Below are 21,956 nucleotides of genomic sequence, written 5' to 3' on the forward strand. Positions count from 1 at the left end.
AACCCAATTGAACCTTCCAAGAAATCATCCACCATGATCAGGACAACTGCAAAGAGAGACACCATTAACGGAGATGTGGGCTTTCTTGTATGAGACTGAGAGAAGGAAGTCATGAATTCCCAGTCTTGAAGTGGTTTGACAAAAATTCTAAAAACTAATTGGTACCCATTAAAGGATTCTTCCGGGGAATGACATAGAAGCCATCAAGTTGAACTTGTGGAATAAATAGCTGGTATTGAATTTTCAGCCTCTGTCTCTGTCTCTCTCTGCACTTTTTCTCATCTAAAACCCTTGACCACTCTCTCTCTCTCTCTCTCTCTCTCTCTCTCTCTCTCTCTCTCAGTAAAGGTTACAGCTTTCAATCTAGACAGTTGATTAAGAAGAAGAGAGGAAGAAAGGAAAAAAAAAAAAAAAGGGTTGGCCTAGGAACTTGGGAAGGAAGAAGAAAATAGGAAGAAAGAAAAAAAGAAAAAAAAAAAGAAGAAGAAACGGGCTGGGAAGGAAAGGAAGAAAAAAAGGAGAAAAAAGAGGAAAAAAAAGAAGAAGAATAGATAAGATAGTTTTAGCAATCTTTAATTAAAATTAAATATTAGAATTTTATTTATTTTTTAGTCCGACACAACACCAAGCATAGGTCTTCACTATTTTTACAATCCAGCTTCTTAGTCTAACGCAGCACCAAACGTAGGTCAGTACTTAATCCAGCTTAGGCCAATTTGAGCTAATCCGAGACAGTCCTAGGATTTAGTCCAGTTCATGACAGTCCGCCGTATCAAACGACCTCATAAGGTACAAACTAATGCAACTAGGAGGTCCTTTTTTACTATTTTTTTATTTTTTTATTTTTTTTTATTAAATAGTATAGCCACGCGGCTATACCTTTTGAGTATAATGTATTTAAATAGTATAGCCGGACGGCTATACTGTTTTTGACACGTGATGCTAATCAATAGAGGCCCTATTTGGTGAGCTGGACTGGACTTGCTAGGATTAGACTTGAAGTATTGGATTGGACTGGGCTAGACTTCAGTCCTATTGAGTTGTTTGGTAGAACACTAGACTAGACTAGACTTAAGTCCAATCCATTGTTTGGTACAAGGCCACACTGGACAACATTGGACTTCATTTTAAAAAAAATTTCAAAAGTAATTTACTGTTTATTAGATTATTTAATATCATAAATAATTAATTAAAAATGTATCAAATTATATAACCAATATTTATATTTAAAAATATATATTATAGAACCATAACATTCAAAGAGATTGGGACTTCAATAAAAAAAAAAAAAGAGATCGAGAGCGTCTCACCCAAAAAAAAAAAAGAAGATTGGAACCTACAATCGAACAAGCAACAAATCCAACAAAATTAACGCAACATATCTAACTTACTCAGATCAATTCGATCAACCCATTAACCACTATTAACAACAACAGTAAAAAAAATTAAAAAAAAATTGGAGCCAAAAGGAGATGGAGAAAATCTGGGATTCCCCTATTACAGCCAATGGTCTTTGCATCTTGGACCAGAAACAAACATATGAAAAAAAAAATGAAAAAAAAAATATGAGATAGCATTGAAGAGACTGAAGTGAGAAGATTTGCATCAATGGTCTTTGCATCAAACCCACCCTTTTCCTTCCATTTTTTTTGTTCCTATTTCCAAGAGAGAGATTGAAGTGAGAAGATTGCTTGAAATATGAGATAGCATCAGAGAAGAAGATGAATAGAAGAACAGAAGAGAGAGGGGAAAATCACAAAGACATAAAGAGTGGAAGAGAGAGAAGAGAAGAAACTGGTGAGAGGAGATGTGCTCGCCGAGAGAAGAGAGAAGAGGCGTGTCTCTGGAAAAGACTTGGATTCTAAACCCACATCTAGGCTTGGGTTCTGGAGCCATAGTTATTTGGGACATGGATCCCATGCCCATATCCAATCCAAGACTAATTTAAGCTCACCAAACAATGGCTAGGATCCATGTCCATTTTAATTGAAAATATCCAGTCCAGTCCAGCCTATCAAACAGGGCCAGAGGGTCTTTTTTTTATTAAAAGAATAATACTACAGCCCCACGGCTATACTCCGTGTTTTAATTTTTTTAAATAGACATTTGTTGACACGTGGCGCCTAATCGGTGGGGGGTCCTTTGTTTTTATAATAAAAAAACGTATAGCCGATCGGCTATACTCGGTTTTTTAATTTTGGATAAAATAGTATAGCCGCTATTTTACACGTGGGCGCCTATGCGCTGCGCGGGTGCTCTGTGGCAAATATTATAGCCGCTCGGATATACCCCATTTTGTATTTTTTTTTAAAGTAGTATAGCCGATCGGCTTTTTGTTTTGTTTTTTTTCAAAATTGTTTTTAATAGTATAGCTGGCAGTTATACTACGATTTTTTTAAATAAAAAAAATAGTATCGCCAGGGCGCTATACTTATTTTGACACGTGGCGCCTAATCGATAGAGGGTCTTCTTTTTTATTAAAAAATAATAATACAGCCGGAAAGATATACTTCGTGTTTTTAATTTCTTTAAATAGACATTTGTTGACACGTGGCCCCTAATCGGTGGGGGTCCTCTGTTTTTATAACTAAAAACAGTATAGCCGCTCGGCTATACTCGGTTCTTTAATTTTGGAGAAAACAGTATAGCCGAACGGCTATACTATTTTACACGTGGCGCATGCTCTGTAGCAAATAGTATAGCCGTTCGGCTACACTCGATTTTTTTTCTTATTGTTTTAAAAAATAGTATAGCCCAGCAGCTTTGCTGGTTTTTTTTACATTGTCTTGAATGAATAGTATAGACGAGCGGCTATAGTCTTTTACATATGTATACATATATAGGTACGTATGTATTTTTCAATAATACATTCATGTTCTATACACGTCTCACGTTTTTTTTAAAAACAAACATACAATAGTGGTATTGTACATGTAGGTACATATTTCTAATGTTTTATACACGTATTTTTTACTAAATTTTCAGTAAGACACACAAAATTCACGTATTATACAAATAATTCTCACATATTATTGAATAAGAATAATATATGTTATAAAAATTATATTAAATTATCATATAGTGGAAGATTAGTATCTATTTTGGATATGTTGAAACTATCAAATTAATACACATAAGGTACAAACTAATGCAACTAGGAGGGTCCTTTTTTACTATTTATTTATTTTTTATTAAATAATATAGCAGTACGGCTATACCTTTGGAGTATAATGTATTTAAATAGTATAGCCGGGCGGCTATACTATTTTTGACACATGGCGCCTAATCAATAGAGGGTCTTCTTTTTTAGGGTATACTAGTGATTTACCCCCTGAACTTGTACCTTGGTTTCAATTGACCCTATATCCTTTTTTTTTTATAGAAAATTAAGGATATGAACTTCTTTTTTTCACCAATTTCCCCCCTACCATCTAAATCATCAACATTTTATCCAATTGTTAGTTAAAAAATTAAAAATAAATAAATTTTTTTAAGAAAAAATTAAAGGAAAAGGAACAAAACAAAAACCTATCCTACCCACAGACACCCCCCCCCCCCCCTTCCCTTCCCTTCCCTTCCCTTCCCTTCCCTTCTCTCTTTTTCTTCCTCAACATGACTACCCATGTAATATCCCACATCGACCAATGAAGAGGGGGATGTGCCTTATATGTACATGCCTGCCTCCATCTAGCACGAGGCCTTTTAGGAGCTCACTGGCTTCAGAGTCATGGGAACTCCGAAGTTAAGCGAGTTGGGGCTAGAGCAATCCCAGGATGGGTGACCCACTGGGAAGTTGCTCATGAGTTCCCAAAAATAAAACCATGAGGGCAGAGATGGGGACCCAAAGCGGACAATATCGTGCTACAGCGGAGCCGATCCCGGGATGTGATAATTTAGTATCAGAGCCACTCTGCCGTATAGTGTGAGTGTGCCGACGAGGACGTCGAGCCCCTAAGGGGGGTGGATTGTAATATCCCACATCGACCAACGGAGAGGGGGATGTGCCTTATATGTACATGCCCGCCTCCATCTAGCACGAGGCCTTTTGGGAGCTCACTAGCTTCGGAGTCATGGGAACTCCGAAGTTAAGCGAGTTGGGGCTAGAGCAATCCCAGGATGGGTGACCCATTGGGAAGTTGCTCGTGAGTTCCCAAAAACAAAACAGTGAGGGCAAAGAGGGGGGCCCAAAGCAGACAATATCGTGCTACGGCGGAGCCGATCCGGGGATGTGACAACCCATTTCCCAGCTGCAACTCACCCCCTTCCCCACCTGCAACCCATCCCCCCTCCCCGCCGCCGCTGCCTCCCCTTTCGCAACACACCCCCAAACCCATGACCACCCATTTACCCATCGCAACCTCCCTCTCTCTCTCAACAACTCACCCATGACCACCCATTTACCCATTGCAGCCTCCCTCTCTCTCTCAACAACTCACCCTCCCACAGCAACCACCCCACAACCATCACACACTCTCTCTCTCTTCCTGAAAACCCCAGGTCTCTCTTCCCCAAACCCCAGGTCCCATCCTTGACACCCACAAAATCACCCACCTCACCATAACCTCTCTACCCCTTGTGCAATTTTTGATCAAATGGATCTGGGTTTTTGTGTGTGTTCAAATAAGTGCATATGGGTTTTTTTGTTCAAATATATGGTGGAGGTTTTGGTGTTTTTGTATGGGATGTGTTTGATTTTGGGGAAGAAGGGGGTTGGTATGAGGCTTATAGGAAGTGGGGTTGGTAAGTAGATATTCAGAGGCTAATAGGAAGTCTGAGGATGACATTTTCTCTACTCTTTTTTAAAAAATAATAATAAATAAAAACTTTATTTCTATCATTATTGATTATAATTTCAAATTTCAAATTATTTTATTTTATTTTAATTTATTTTTAACGTATAAAATGACCACTTTGCCCTCATATTTAACAGCAATTTGGATGAAATGGTGCGGATTTAGACGGTATGGGGGAAATTGGTGGAAAAAAGAAGTTCATATCCATAATTTTCTAAAAACAAAGGATAGGGGGCAAATCGAAAATTAAGTCCAAGTCAAGGGGTAAATCACTAGTATACCCTCTTTTTTATTAAAAATAATAATAATACAGCACCACGGCTATACTCCGTGTTTTAATTTTATTAAATAGACATTTGTTGACATGTGGCGCCTAATCGGTGGGGGTTCCTCTGTTTTTATAATTAAAACACGTATAGCCTAGGCGCTGCACAGGTGCTCTATGGCAAATATTATAGCCGCTCGGCTATACCCCATTTTACAGTTTTTTTTTTTCAAAATTGTTTTTAATAGTATAGCCGGCGGCAGCTATACTACGATTTTTTTTTATAAAAAATAGTATCACCGGGCGGCTATACTTATTTTGACACGTGGCGCCTAATCGATAGAGGGTATTCTTTTTTATTAAAAAATAATAATACAGCCGCACGGCTATACCCCGTGTTTTTAATTTTTTTAAATTGACATTTGTTGACACGTGGCCCCTAATCGGTGGGGGGTCCTCTGTTTTTATAATTAAAAAACGTATAGCCGCTCGGCTATACTCGGTTTTTTAATTTTGGATAAAACAGTATAGCCGGACGGCTATACTATTCTACACGTGGGCGCATCCTGTGGCAAATATTATAGCCGCTCGGCTATACCCCATTTGTTTTCTTACTTTTAAAAAAAATAGTATAGCCCAACAGCTTTGCTGTTTTTTTTAAAAAATAAATTGTCTTGAATAAATAGTATAGACGAGAGGCTATAGTCTTTTACATATGTATACATATATAGGTACGTACTTATTTTTCAATAATACATTCATGTTCTATACACGTCTCACGTTTTTTTAAAAACAAATAATTCAAACATATTATTGAATAAGAATAATATATGTTATAAACATTGTATTAAATTATCAGATAGTGGAAGATTAGTATCTATTTTGGATATGTTGAAACTATCAAATTAATACACATAAGGTACAAACTAATGCAACTAGGAGGGTCCTTTTTTATTAAATAGTATAGCCGCCTAATCAGTAGAGGGTCTTCTTTTTTTAAAAAAAAAAAAAGAAAAAAAAAAGAAAGGCTTAAATATTGAAATGGTCCCTATGTTTTGCCTCATCCGCCAATTTAGTCCCCGTGTTATTAATTTGGCCAATTTAATCCATGTATTTGTATATTTTAGCAAATGTGGTCCTTTTCGTCAAAATTCAGTTGAAACTAAAGAAAAACAATATTTAAATTGATTATAAATATTCAAATTCAAATAATAATAATAACTTAATTATTAAAAGCCATGTTCTTGCATGTAGCAAAGAAAGTTACTGAGTCAATCGTATTTTCTTGTTGCAATCATCTTCCTTCTCCACTACCAGCACATAATGTCTATTTTTTGGGGTTGAAATGGGTGTAGTGAGAGTGGCTATGGGTTTAGGAGATGGTTGAGGTCTGAGTGTGAAATTGGGGGAGGCAATTTTTTTTTTTTATTAATTCCATTTTTAGATTGAATTTGGATATTTAATAATTAATTACAGTTTTTTAAATTAATTTAAATTTGTTTTCTTCCAGTTTTAACAAAATTTTGATGGAAATGATCATATTTGCTAACATATACAAACACATGGACTAAATTGGCCAAATTGATAACACGGGGATTAAATTGGCCGATGAGGTAAAACACAAGGACCATTTCGACACTTAAGCCAAAAAAAAAAAGTAGTACAGCCGAGTGGCGATACTATTTAATCTATAAAAAATTAAGCAAAAAGCACCCTCCTTGTTGTATTAGTTTAGACTTTAGAGATATTAATTTGCTAGTTTCAACATATCCAAAGTAGATATTGATCTCCCACTGTATAATATTTTAACATGTATTATTTTTATTCAATAATATGTGAGAATTATTTGTATAATACGTGAATTTTGTGTGTCTTATTGAAAATGTTGTAAAAAATACATATATTAAACATGAGAAATATGTACATAGATGTACAATACGAGTATGGTACGTTTACTTTTTTTTTTAAACGCGAATTTAACCGAGTCCCTAAGACGTGTACAAAATACAGATGTATTATTGAAAAATACATACCTGTGTGTATCATAGAGTATTAAATGTGAAAGTACTAAATTGTTTATACAGGTAATAACTACGGAAAAGTAAAAAATTAAAAGGGGACAATAGAGACTTGGGTAATGACCTAATAATAATGGATAATGTTATAAACTACTCTTATCGATAAATGAAAATCGGGGAAAAATTTAAAAGACAAAAAGGATCCCAGTATACACATATATAGTATAGCAAAGGATCTCAGTATACACATATATAGTATAGCAGCACGGCTATACTATTTATTAAAGGAAATTAAAACAAAAGAAAAACCCCGTAAAGCCGCTTGGCTATACTAGTTTTTGTTTTCAAAATTATTTAAAAAAAAGCAGAGCTACCGTACAGCGCCTAGGTGCCATGTGTCAAAATAAGTATAGCCGTGCGGCTATACTATTTTGAAAAAAAATCATTTTTTTGTTCCTTTCCTTTGTCTGTCGCTTCTCTTTCTCTCTCCCCCATTCTCTGCTTTTTGTTTTTCCTTATTAAAATGCGTCAAATGGTGAAACATTAAAACATTCAAAAAATATTTTTGATAAACTATGAAGTGCTAGAGACCACAATTATCATGGGGTTAAAATGGTAAGAGATTTATCATTTAAAATAAACAAAATTTAAATCAAAACAAAAAACACAAAACCCATGTACTCGATGTGGCAGTTACCCCCACCCTTCTACTCCTGTTCCTTTTGGGGTTTTTTTTTCTCATTTGTTTAATACATTACTAGCTTTCCACATGGAGAAATTATAGAGTAGTACGATATCACCATGTCGGTGATACTTTCACTCAAAAAATAGCATGTGTCATTTTAGAAAGAAAATAATTATTCTTTTTACAGCTCGACTTTATCTATATCCACTGAAATAAAATTAGAAAAGAAAAGAAAAAGTCCCAGCAATCCAACCCAATAATCATTAGTCACAAGTAAGCCCAATACCCATAGCCCAATAAATTGTTGCAACCAGGAAACTTCATCATCATTGTCAATGAATAAAAAAAAATTTATATAATCTTAATATCTGATGAGGCTTATTAGATCCACATTTGACAACCAACATAATACCCAACCCAATCAACCTTTTAAATATCAATTTCCTGTTGGTCAATTTGTAACTTGTATGTGATACACCACCTCCCATTATAACCTTCTTCACATCTAATGGAAATATGTAGTTTAGAAGTCAACAAACCAATGAGACCTTCATTAATGAGAAAATATAGATGGATCTTGGCGTAGCCACCGAAAGGTTGAGAAGCAAATCTGTCTATGATTTAGCAGTTGAAGAGAGAGAGAGAGAGAGAGAGAGAGAGAGAGAGAGGCGAGTAGGCCAAGCGACACGGGAGTAGGCGATTGGGTTGGGGTGGGCAATTGCTCGTCTCTTGTTTTTGTTTTTGTTTTTTTTTAAATTTTTTTTTAAATGGTAAAAATTAGGTTCCAATTCCAACTGTAAAATAAAATGTGAGTTGTTTAAAAGTATGACACATGACATATTTTGAGTAGAAGTATCACCAGCTGACGTGATGATATCGTACTATTCTATAATTTCTCCTCCACATGAAGCTTATATAGTCTCTATATAAAAAAAAATGAAGCTTTTTTTTTAATGCCTTTTTTTTATTTTAATGCAAGTTTTGTTTGGTTTGGGGTATTGGCTTCAAAAATAAACATGTCATAATCAAATATCTCAACCTATATCTCAGCTTCCTTACGTTCGAGTTTGATTCCTTTTTCTGTATATTAGAGTAGTTTTTTAATAACCAAAGTATATTAGACTAGTTTACAATATTGGTTATAAAAAAAACATATATCTCGGTTCACTTGAGTCACATAAACACTATCTTCAGTTATTTCAGTAAAAAAAATTAGAAAAAATTATTAGTTTTTCATGAGTCCCATGTAAATAGGTTATTTTATGAAAAACTCGAGTCATGTCACCCAGCTCTAGTTACTATTCCAGGTTACAAAGTAAATGACCCAATTGTATTCACAGTGCACTTTGTATTAGACCTTTCTCAATACGCATTGTCCACAAACTATTTTTTTTTCTTCCTCTCATTATATATAAATATATATGTACATAGAAACTAAAACACAATCCAAGAAGCCAACGTTCATAGAAAATTTTTTCTCCTCATTATACATATAACTGTGATGTCAAATGTTCAAATAATATATTGGTTATATACAGTAAGAATGACAAAATTGTTTGATTTTGTCTCGCTATACTCACTTTATATTCTCTTTTGTAAAGCAATAAGTAGCACTATGAAAATGGGAGAAACAAGAAAAATAATATATGGAAGAGTTTGACTCAGTGTACCTACTTCACCTTCAGCCTCTTTTAGCAGATAGTCGGATTTATTTTCAATGAAAGCTTCAAAATAATTCTGGAAGCCAGTGTTCTTCCAAGGTGGGCTCCTTGTAAGCTTCATCATTTCCATCGCCTGCCAGATGCATAAGTTCCATATAATTTAAGATGGAAATGAAAGAAACTGCCCGAAAACATGCACTTGAAAAAAAATATATATATCCAATTTGAAATGTGAAAAACATTCTGTAGTAAGCCCCATAACATATAGCCTACTATTTCCAATTGGTATTTGGATCTTAGGACATGAAATACAATCGTTACAAATGCATGCCAATGATATAAGTATCATTTCCAGTGTCAATTCAGAGTCACGGTTTGTTTTGCTTTAGGATTGCACCCTACATTTGAATATAGAGCGCCTTGGTGCCTTGTCTCTTGCATACAGATGCTAGTTTACATATAAATCCAACTAGTAGTTACCTGAAAGCTGAACACAAATTGCCTCGCCTTCTTGCTTACTTTAGCAGTTGGGTGGGATTGAAGCTTCTCGTACATGACTTGAGCTTCCTGCGACCTATCAACCATCACTAATATTTAAAATCTGAAGGTATTGTAGACCAGAAAAGATAACAATAGTCAGAAACAGCCCATCTCTATTGAGGATGTGCCACATTCAAACCCAAGAACATAATCACAACACAAAACATGGTCTCCGTTATATCAATAATATGACAGAGAACATGGCTTCAGATAGAATGATAGAGAAGAAGTCATGTGCCCACCCGAAATAGCTGCATCTTTTATACGGGATGACAAAAAATATGCCTTTTCTTCTTTCCTGAACATGGCTTAAGATGCAGGCTAATCATTTTGATCCACAAATGCCTTAAAACTTTATACGGGATGACAAAAATTGTTATTGTTTTTTTACATTCACATGAAATTTTGGCAGGTAATTGTGCACAGTCATGTCGTCACATTGAAATGGGATGTTGCCGAACTTCGAAACAAAACTAGAGAGTTTTGCTTGGATTGATGTATTTATCATCACACGAAAGGCAACCGGCTTATTTCAAATTCCATGTGAAACATAAGTAACAAAGTCTCATGAGATGATTAGACAGAGCAAATAAATTCTCAAATTAAGATATATACCTACTGAAGGAGTCTTGACAAATAGACCATTGTAAAGCAGCCAACCCATGAAGCTCACTCTGTCAAAACAATTTTCACATGAAACAAATTTGAAAATGTACGGATGTAAAGAAAAATCAGATGTTACCCTTTTACCCAGAAACCAAAAAAAAACAACAAAAAAAAGAGAAAAAAGAAAGAGGTGCTGAACACTGATTCATGAAAAATTCATCTCTCAAATATCAACTGCATCACATCACTAGCTAAAACTAAAAGATGTTCAATAGTATATTTAGGATCATGGTTTTTTGTTTTTGAAAAGTTAAGGATCATGGTTTCTATAAACCGGATCATTAGATCATAGTATTTCAATTTTTTACAAAGTCATTTCTCAGCCCAAAAAGAGGAAGATTGTGCAGGAAAAATGGCCATCGTACATGAACATGAATTTTGAATATTTGCCATTTCACTATTTCAAGTTTCCAAATATGCTGGGAAAATAGCAAGCTGCTCAATTAATAGAGGGCTTGGCTTAATAGAAACAATGACATAAAAATCGAGCAGTCCTCTATTAATTGAGTGGAGTAGTTCCCAAAAGAGTCTTATTTAGTAGCCCAGTGATTTTTTTAGACAGATAGCTGTACCATGGATATCATGAAAAGGTCAGAAGCAAAGTCTGTACTTAGTAGCCCAGTGATATAATAGAGAGAGCGAACAAAAGTAACAGATTTAAATAAAGCACACAACTGCAGAAAAATCATAATGCTTGATTACCTGTATTAGGCTATTAGCTTAGTGCCCATTTGGCAGAACTTGTCCAAAAACTAAAATAAAAAAATAAAATTCACAGAGAGGTTCTCTTGAAGAGTCTTTCTGGAGAAACTCTCAAAATGAGCTTCTCCAATAAGATGCATTTTTGCTTCTCAGATGATTTTCCCTCTCTCCAGAATCTGTTGTTAATTGGACCTTATAAGACAACCAATCACCTGATTAAGTCAGAGTACTTTCACAGGTCATAAATGCTTCCCTCCCACAAACCTATTTTGAGCTTCCACTAGTTCTCTGTAAATTGAAATGTTATCACAGCCATTTACAATTTACAAGAGAGCACCCCATCAATTAACGGATCTGGATTCAACTAATAGATTCAATCAATGTATATCAGTTGCACTGAATTTCTAAATCCAGTCACGTATTAACGGGGTATGATTGACAGTAATTGCTATGTCACTGTCACTAATATTAGATATCAGGAAATGAAAATTTTGGATTCAGATATTTTGAACCAAAGATTGTGCCTGTGAAAGATTATGAAGACATGGTAAATCATTTTGCTTAACCAGGGTTAGTAAGGACCAACGCATGACAAGTCCTCAATACTTCTCCCAATAAAATACTTGTTTGCAATGGTACAAGCTGACAACATAAACGATATCAGTCAACTTACAATCTTATCGAGTCTTACAATTTACAACAATACTCCTACAAGGAACACTAATTGGCATGTAAATTATTGAAATTGCGGCAAATCAGAGAGGTATGTATCATTTCGTCATAGTAAAAAATACCCATTGTCCAAATATGTTCGTAGCAAAATTTATTTATTGTTTTATATGAGCAAGCAGTTCAGCAACATTACCTTAAATGGTAACTTATCCATAACCTGCTCATAGTAGATTAATGCTTCCTTAAGCTCTCCAACATCCATCAATGTGTCACCATCCTTTAGTGCCTGCATATAAAATTATTAATTTTAGAAATGCTAATGCTGTATAATTTTATTGGATTCTTTAAGATGAGATGATGGTGAAGGGCAAGATTACAAAACCATAATACTCAAGATTTTGTTATAAGATTTACACGTTCAAGAGTTTCAGTTTCCAATTTTGTATAATACCGTGTCTGAAAATCACAGAAGCGTAAGGTCACTACAAGACTCTATATACAGGCTGTATTCATTTATTTTGGCATATGAAATAATTCAGAGAATTGTCTCAGTAGCATATGCTTCTCTTTAGGATTCTATGATGCAACACAGCCAAGTGTGATGCCCAAGGTCTCTAGGGGATTCCAAGAATCCTACTAGTGTGATGCTATGTTCTTCACTTCTCTACAGAAAACATCAATCGCACACAAGTTACACAATCAGTAACATTGCTATATATTTTTCTTCCAGTCTTACATCAGTCAACCATAGTCGAAATCTGGAAGTATTTAGAATGGAAACCCAAAATCTATTTTCCTTTTATAGAGAGCTAGCAAATTTTAGTTTAGGATTTATAAGGGATCATATAATTTGGTTTTTGTTCTTTTTTTAACAAATTTACTGCATTCATGGATAACTCCAACAACATCTAGTTTAGTTAAGATCTAGACCAGTGGCACCACCCAAAACACCAACCTGACACCACTAGAATTTGACTTCAAACTTTTAACCTAATTTTAAATCCATTTCCAGTACCCAGAAGAATTTGATTGACCTATCACAATATTATTATTCATCATGATCCCTACTCAGTAAAACATCTCAAAACCTGCAAATAACAAAAGAATTTTAGAAACATTTCAAATTCCTATATGGGAATGCTGTCTGAGCATTATATAAAAATAAAAAAAAACAATAAGTTCAGATATGAATAAACCAAGTAGCCTATTCCTGTTAATTGCAAATAGAGAAGGAAACATATTCTGCAATGACATTATCTGAAATTCGACTTCTATGAAACAAACAAATGAATAGAGTAAATTAAGAAATGACAAAAGGAAGCAAGGGAAAAGGGTTTTCAGGGGAAGAAAATATTTTGGCATACAAGCAGACAACGAAAAATTTCAATAGAAGCAAACCTTCTCACATTCAGATCTTAGCTTTGGATCAATGTTCATGCCCATTTTACTCTTGTAATCAGCAACTAATTGTCTTGTGCGTGCTTCTTTAGCAGCTTTTTCTTCAGCTGTTTCCAGCACTTCCCCAGGGTGTATAACTCTTCCACCACCAAACTGAACAAATAAAGAAACTCAGTTAGATCAATCACATTTTCAATCCCTTCCCCTAATACAGAAATACAGCAGCTGTTTCACTGTCACAGTAATATTCCCAATTCAAAAACTTCACTCTATAAATGGTCATCTCACAGTACAAAGTTGTGAATCCATTTACAGTGTTAACATTTACCAGTGTGAAGTTTAAGGATATAAACCAATTGTCTTGTTGCCATCAAGTCAGATAAATAACATCAATCTATGGTCAAATTAGTTCATAAAAGATTTTTGCACCTATTTCTTCAATAGTTTTAAACACCAAAGAGTAACTAGAATACATACTACCAGTGGAAACTTGAAACATGATCAAACAAAATATAAGTGAACATCTTCCCTACATGATATGTACTAAGAACAACGCATCAGCTACTTCCAGAGTCAACTGAGGAATTCACATAAGATGAAATTAAGCTCTTGTTTCCATCTTTTCAATTTAATTTGATAGAGCAGTCTGTGAGGGAGCCAAACTCTTCAATGAAGATTTACAATATCTGAAGGCATTTAAAAATAACCTATAGCTGCGAAACGCAACCCATCTATTTCATTCTTAGGATTGATTGCATATGGTTCCTGGGCACTTCTTCAAATATCCGTTTAAAAATGAATGCCCCTATTCATGCATAATGTTATATGTACGTATCAAACACGCTAATGTAACACTAACTGTGACATCAACTGTCATACCGTTTTTGAAATGTCGTTCGGTCTAGGAAATACACCCCATGAAGAAACTTTTGGCTTGTAAAGATCTGAGTTGTCTCCTTGAGTCTGCTCTGGCTTCCGTGCCACTGCATCAAAATTTCTAGTGTCCCCGACTATAATCTCAACGTCAGGTGAGTTCCCTTCTGGAAAATAGTCTGCTATTGGAATCAACCCAGCTGGCAGTCCTCTACCCTCCTTCTTATCCGCAAAGCCAAGTCCCACAAAATCAATACTTGAAACTGACAATTTTCCCTTCTTGTCTACTATCTCATTCCCCAAGTTTCCCCCAGTACTTTCCTCCAAACCTATAAGACAATTGAAATACAAATTTTACCCCACATTTTAAATTACATAATTCATTCTTGAGCAGAACCTCCAATGGTATTTTGTGTTTGCTATCACCTTAGAAAACTCCAGTGCATTGCTCAGAAAAATAATGGAAAAGCAAACGCAGAAAAACAAAAATCAAAACAGAACTTATAGATTATTAAACCTTCTACCATTGATGAAGAAGCAAATAAACAAACACCTAAATTTATGTAAGTCTAACACAAGTCCCTGTTTCACTTCAATAGAACATGGAAACTGTCACTCTTCAACTCTAATTTCAAATCTTCTTTTTTTTCAAAATTACCTGAAATTTTGTCACTCTCCCCAGCATTAATGTCACCACCCACAATGCCTTTACTCTTCTTATACTCTTTAGCTTTCTCCATTGCAATCTTAACCGCAGCAGGCACTTCCTTCTTCCCACCGCCAGCTCCATCCGGGCCCGACTCACCATTTCCAGCAATCCCATCACCATTCTTAACTGAGTTTTTCTCAATTTTCAATTTCTTGTTCATTTGCACTGACTTCTTATACGCCTTGGCATTCTCCAGTGCGAGCTTGACAGGGTCCGTTGGCCCAGGCTCGGCTTCCGGCGTTGTTTCGGGCGAATTTGGAGAGTTGGGTTGTGAAGATTCAGCATTGGGTGGGTTCAGAGAGAAGGAGAGTTTGAATGGTTTTAAAGGGTGGGGCTTGTTAAGGTTTGTGGAGGGGAAAAGAGTGGGTTTTGTTGTGGAAGAGATGGTGTTGAGGGAAGCGAGCCATGAAGGTTGAAGAGAAGCCATTAGGGTTTGCAGAGTGTAAGTCAGTAAGTCAGTGTGCTTTGCAAGAGGGTGTTTCTGAGGTTGGAAAATGGTTTGTGGCCATGGAGGAACTCAAAAGGGGTTCTGGTTTTTCAGTGATATCTATATTGGTTCTATTTGAACCGAAGAACCGTTACTACTATGGAGGTCATATCCTGATATTTACGGTCAACAGTCAACTCAAAGTTTGGGCTCGGCATGGTAATTTAATGGTATTCCATTGTTGAAATGTTCCCAAATTCAAGTTTCTTTATTTTCTTTTTTTATAAAAGCGTATTCTAGGAGGAGGAATAAAACCTACGACCTCGGGTGCGGAGTTAAATACTCTTAACTACTGAGTTAGAGGACCCCTCAAGTTCCTCTAATTGACAATAGCCAGTCCTTTTTGCACTCTTCGACACTTCAGCTAAATTCAAGGACTTTGGATTATTCAGAAGTGTTTTGAGTATAGTTCTGTAACAATAATTTTGAGTGTGCGCTCTTGGCCCATTTTGCATAGTCCTTTATCTTATAGCTGATAGTTTTGTGAACTTGAGGAACGTTTTGTTATTAAAAACTCTTACATTATCTCATTCTTTTAACCTCTCTAAATTCCTCTCAAAATTTGGTTTTGGTGGATCGCTGTTACCGATGTTGTCACCAGAGTCATGGTTGCTACCGTTTGTTTATTGTCATAAGAGTCCTGGCCTTTCAATCTCTTTGTATTCTCATGAAAAGACCGGTAGTCATTTCTCATTCTTCCTGGTTTGAGCTTTTGTGGTAACGAATTTGGAGAAATATGGTGCCCGTGGGACAGTGAATTATTATTTATGATTATTCAAGCACTGCATGAACACTATCTTTATAAGCAGACTCATGCGCTGTAATGATTCATATCTAGTTCACAATACAGTTAAAAAAACAATCTCGTTTACATTTATAAATACCAAGAGCAATAATTAATTGACTTCTAAACTTTCCAGCCTCCGGCAATCTCGATCCACGTCCAATCTTTTCCAGCAACATGCTCCAAGCTGCCATTCGAAACAAGGCACCAATCCGATTAACTTTACCCCATCATCTAAATACTCTTAGTGAGTGATTTACACAAGTGAAGCCCCCATCAATCATAAGATTATCTCCACTTATGTACTTGGACTCATCACTTGCTAAGAAGAGCACAGCATTAGCTACATCATCAACAGTCAATTCTACTCCTTGCAAGTTGGCATTTCTCCCTAGAAACGAACGGAAACCTGCCCAGGCATCTTCAGTTCTCTCCTCCTCGTGCAAGTGAGCCAAAGCCAAATTTGTCGCAACTCCGTAAGGAGAAACACAGTTAACACGAATCCCATGAATTCCAAGCTCGGCAGCAACATTCTTGGTGAGCCCCAATACAGCATGCTTGGACCCTGTGTATGCATGTGGTCCCAAGCCTCCTAAAGCACTTGAAACACTGGAAAGGGAAATTATACTGCCCTTCTTCAGTGGGATCATTATCCTAGCTGCGTGTTTCATTCCAAGGAAGACTCCCTTCACATTAATATCAAATACCTTCTCAAACTCGGATAAGTCTGCATCGCGGATGTCGGGACAAGGTGAGCCTGACACCCCAGCATTGTTGACGATGATATCAAGTGTGCCATATTTATTGACCGTGAAATCAACTGCACGGCTAACATCATCCTCTATTGTGACATCACAATGGAAATAACTAACATTTGGGTCACCACCGAGCGATTCGCAGACTTGCAAGGATAGGTTGTCCTGCACATCAACTAAACAAACTTTTGCACCATGTCTGTGGAATAGGCGCACAATGCTTTCTCCAATACCGGTGGCTCCACCAGTCACCAATGCCACTTTCCCTGCTAACCTGAGCAGAAGAAAAAGCAATTGAACATCTATAAGAAAATGGAATGTGCGTACTTCTCTGGTATGAGATTGGGAATGGTGGCTTTAAAAAATTCCAGAATTCTGTGCTACACGTGCTCGCCCATGCACATAAAAACACAATTATTTTGAGAGATGACAATCTACTATTTGATCTCTAACACCAATTTGGCTGCCCTGAGGAAACAGATTATCTGAATAGGTTAGTCATTTTCAAGACATCCATGAAAAGAGTCAAGGACACATCTATTATATAATGGGAAGTTTCAATTGAGTCGATCGGGCAAAATTGCACTTTTCAAGAAGCAAACAGATAATGCAAATGGTATAAAGCCTCTGAAGTTTAAGCAAACAGTTCAAATTGATTGCCGTATGTAACTTCCTTCCCTTTTTTGGTTGTCGTTTCAAAGCCCAAGTCCATTTGCAGTATTTGTTTGTTCTCTTTTGTAGAAATATATTGCTGACTCAATTTGTAGGGTAAAAGTTATCCATATATTTCATTTTTCTTCTCACACAACTAACATCAAATTTTAAAATTTTGACAAAACTGTGATAGAAAATTTAGCAACCCAGATAAGTCGACACATGAATACAAGTTACAAATCCAGAAAAGATAATCCATTAACTGAAATGAGAAACATGCTCACCAGATGCTTACTACTATAAATACCAGCCAACCCAAGCAAGAGCAGGGCAAGTAAAACCCCATTCAATCTCAGTTCAACTTCCAGAAACATACTCAATCTTAGGCACACCAAAGACTAAATCAAACGGGTAAAATCACAAAGGAAAACCCAACCAAGTGATTTGCACCGTTAGGTTCAGTACCCGAAAATCCGGATAACAGATTCTCTGAGGAAAACCAAATCAGTTTAACAATAAAAGCAACAGTCCCAGATTGAACATAAAAAATAAACAAATATAAACACTTGAGATCCACAGCAGTAGACGGCTGGACTGTATAAAAGAAAGAGAGGTAGAAGTTTGTTACCTCTGGCTTGGAACCGAATCCACTTCAGTCATGATGGAGAAGGTGCCTCAACTCCTTGTTTCTGTAATGTGTTCGACGGTTTGTTGGGCTTCTTTCTTTCTCTGTCTTGTGCTGTGTGGATTTCTTTCTTTCTCATGTGTAGGACCGTTTGAGTGGGAATCTTCTTTTTTTGGCCGCAAAAGCAATAGTCTGAACTTGACGGGCAGAGATATCTGACACACACAACTATATCGTTTGTGGGAATTTGAAACTAAGATTTGCAAGTCAAGATTCTTTTCAACTGGCTAAACCATGTTGACAGTGGAAATCTTTCTTTGTCTATTTGTTTCCACCCATATGTGCATTTTCTGCGGTTTTGCTCCCTAAACTATTTGTATATTGTCAATTTAGCTCCTTAATAACTTTTTCAGTAAATTAAAGATTTCAATTATTTAAAAATCGCTAATTGGGGACCTACAGTCAATTTTTTCAAAATTCCATCCAAATTTCTGTCCAAATTAAGGATAAATTTGTGATTTTTTTTTTAAAAAAGAGAGAAAATAAAAACATCTCTCTCTTCCCCTTTTGTCTTCGAATAAAACAGGGTTGGGATTTGTCATCATCGAGTTCAAGGACATTAATTGTTATGGATTTTTTTTTTTTTTTTTGTGGATTAGAGGTGGCGGAAGGGCTGAGTCTTTGGAGGTTGGGATGTTGAGAGATTGGAGGGCTCTGAGTTGGTTTGGGTCTAAAGAGCTGGAAGATGGTGAATATGGGGTTGTGGGGGTGGTGTTTGGTGGGGTTGAGGAGGAGGTAAGAGATGGGGTGGGGGGAAGGGGAGGAGCAGAGGCGGAGAAGGTGGTGGAGATAAGGAGGTGGAAAAGTAGAGTAGGCAGCAATGTTGGTGTTGGGCTTAGGATGGGTCTTGGGTGGGGATGAGGGTTATATGATGGAGTTGGGCTTGGGAGTTTTTTGGGTAGAGAGAAAAATATTGGGTGAGAGAGAGAGAGAGAGAGAGAGAGAGAGAGAGAGAGAGAGAGAGAGAGAGAGAGATAGAGGGAGGGAAGGCGATAGGGATGACAAAAATCCCCACGGGGGCGAGTACCCGTTGGGTCCCCGACCCTCACGGGAGGAGATTTCGGGGCCAAACAGGTATCAGGTACGGGGATCCCCAAACTTGAAAAATCCCCGACGGGTATAGGGAGGGGATGGTATTGGCGTCTCGATCCCCGAACCCTACCCGAAAATATATATGTTTATATTTAAATAAATAAATATATAATTATAATATTTATGTTTAACCCTAAGTTAACCTCCCTTTCCTAATTCTTCCTAATCTTCTCTGGAATTTCATATTGATGTGATTTTGAAAAGTTAAGTTGAACTTTATAGTTAATTTGGATGTGTTGAATGATAATTTTATTAAAATGTATGATAAATATTTTTTATGCAAAAAAAATTGGGGATTTGGGGATGGGGACGGGGATTCCCCGAAACCTATTAAATGGGGATGGGTTCGAGGACAGGGGTGGGGATGGAGAGTGGAGACGGGGATGATATTGTCATACCCGACCCGTTGCCATCCCTAGACGAGTAAGGGGGATTTGGGGTTGGGTCGAGGAATTGGGGGTCTGTGAGGTTGATTCGGTGTTGGGGGGGCCCTGTGGTCGATGGCGTTTGCGAGAGAAGAGAGAGCAAGGAAAAAGGGAGAGATAGAGAGAGAAATAGCTAAGGGTGGGGACAGAGAGATCATAGGGTTGGGGAGATGAAAGGGGAGGTGGGGAGGAGACGGAAGGGAAAGAATTGGGGAGGGAATTTAACCTTAATTTGGATAGAAATTTGGATGGAATTTGAAAAAATTGACGGTAGGTCCTCAATTGGCGATTTTTAAACAATTGGAGTCCTTAATTTACTGAAAAAAAAAATGTTAAAGGGCTAAATTGACAATATGCAAATAATTCAGGGGCAAAACCGCAGAAAATCCTATTTAAAATGCCACGTTGGACACCAAATTATCCAAGAAAAAGAAAAGGTCACGTTGGATGCAGATATGGCCTTAGCCAAGTTGGCTAGAGCGAATGTGCTCCCCACTCTACACCTGAGTTCGAATTCCCCTCCTTGTAATTTAGATTATATTAAAGCATAATATTTTTTGTATAAAAAAAAAAAATCACTTTGGATTTAACATCTACATTAGACATCTAAACCTTGATGAGGTCCGGAAGATCATGAATTACTCCAACAAGTTTAGGCCAGCTATTCCTGGGCCCAAGTTAAGTACACTTACTCGACCCACAAGATATCATGAAGACATTGACATGCCCGAAATTTGGCTAACCCAAACATACCAATGTGATCTCTCTAGTCTAATATGAAGTCTATAAGGCCATCTCCAACCAAAGGACTTAAACCCAAATTATTGCCCAAAACCTCCCCCAACCCAAGAAAATGAAGGACCCAAAATTTGGGAAAACCCAAATTTGGACCCAAATACTAGTCCACTTATTGTCTGGACCCAAAACTATTTAGTAGAGCCCATGCTGAGGGGCCGATTCTATAGTGAGTGGAAACTTATAAGTGTTAAGTTATAAGGGGTTCACTTTATAGCCATCATATCAATCTAAGGGCTAGGGAGAATTGAGATAAAGTTTTGCAATCGGGTAGGTGAGGAACCCAAACCCGAATTTAATATCCAGCATTGAAGTTGGTTCGAAAAATTAAAAAAAGAGGCAAGTTCGAAGTTTGAACAGAAAAAACCCATCGCTCTAAAACCCATAGCTCTGAGAAACCGCTAAGCTCTGAGAAAAGGTTGAAGGCAACTGTTAACGACGGTTGAAGGCAACTGTTAACGACGGTTGAAGGCAACTGTTAACGACGGTTGAAGGCAACGGTAAACAATGGTTGAAGGCAACGGTTGAACGCAACTCCTTTCTCTAAACCCTTAAAAAGTATTTATTTTGAGTGGAAGGGGCAAAGGCGTGGATTCCGAAACAGTGAAGAGGCGAAGCAGTGGAAGGGGAAGGAGAGAATCCGTAGTCGTTGGAAGTGATAGGTTCCATTTGTGTTGCAAAGCCGCACAAAGACCCCGCACAGACACCTTGCGATTGTTCAATAACCAGCATTTGGTGAGTAATTTATGGAATTTGTGTTTAGGGTTAGAGTAAAGGTTTTCCCCAATTTGTACCATCAATGTTGTTGGATTTGGCATCTCTTCCTTGTGCTTCACTTGCATGTTAATTTTTGCTCGTGTATATGTTAAAAAATGAATGAAAATCAAGTCAATAACATATCAATAACATATCAATAATGATATGAATAAGATAATGGTGTTGAATTGGAGGAGACCCTCAAGTCAATAACATATTAATAACATGTCAATAACATATCTCTGGCGCTAGAATATATATATTTTTTGAAATAAATATTATTTCCCTTGTTGCTAAATTTGCCTGTGAAAAATGAGAAGATATAATAATAAAGTCATGAATAAAAGTGCAAAGCATTTGAAATGAAGGTTGATCCATGACCATAGTGGCTGACTGAAGAAAAAGCTAGAAAGAAAGAAGGATATGGCAATGGCTTAGCAAGGAGATAGCAGAGCAGATGCTTTGCTTTGCTTCCTTCCACTATCTTTCTTATTTATTTATTTATTTTGTGTTGTGTATGAGATGACAATAATTGTCATGT

General features: G+C 36.7%; 2 protein-coding genes across 2 annotated transcripts; both read right to left on the minus strand.

Annotated features, from left to right (window-relative positions):
• Positions 1–9,225: 9,225 nt before the first annotated feature.
• Positions 9,226–15,553, minus strand: LOC110750132 (uncharacterized). Its single transcript, XM_088248209.1, has 7 exons — positions 14,932–15,553; positions 14,280–14,602; positions 13,401–13,553; positions 12,196–12,288; positions 10,578–10,636; positions 9,903–9,996; positions 9,226–9,555 (listed from the first exon to the last, which is right to left on the minus strand). The coding sequence occupies exons 1-7, from the start codon at positions 15,407–15,409 to the stop codon at positions 9,343–9,345; spliced, it is 1,413 nt and encodes a 470-aa protein (XP_088104335.1). The 5' UTR covers positions 15,410–15,553; the 3' UTR covers positions 9,226–9,342.
• A 641-nt stretch (positions 15,554–16,194) lies between these two features.
• Positions 16,195–18,543, minus strand: LOC110770832 ((+)-borneol dehydrogenase 2). Its single transcript, XM_021975056.2, has 2 exons — positions 18,291–18,543; positions 16,195–17,282 (listed from the first exon to the last, which is right to left on the minus strand). Exons 1-2 carry the CDS (start codon positions 18,320–18,322, stop codon positions 16,484–16,486), a joined length of 831 nt encoding a protein of 276 aa, XP_021830748.1. The 5' UTR covers positions 18,323–18,543; the 3' UTR covers positions 16,195–16,483.
• Positions 18,544–21,956: the final 3,413 nt, after the last annotated feature.

This window comes from Prunus avium, chromosome 2 (assembly GCF_965620075.1).
Source record: "Prunus avium chromosome 2, drPruAviu1.hap1.1, whole genome shotgun sequence".
Lineage (NCBI taxonomy): Eukaryota > Viridiplantae > Streptophyta > Magnoliopsida > Rosales > Rosaceae > Prunus > Prunus avium.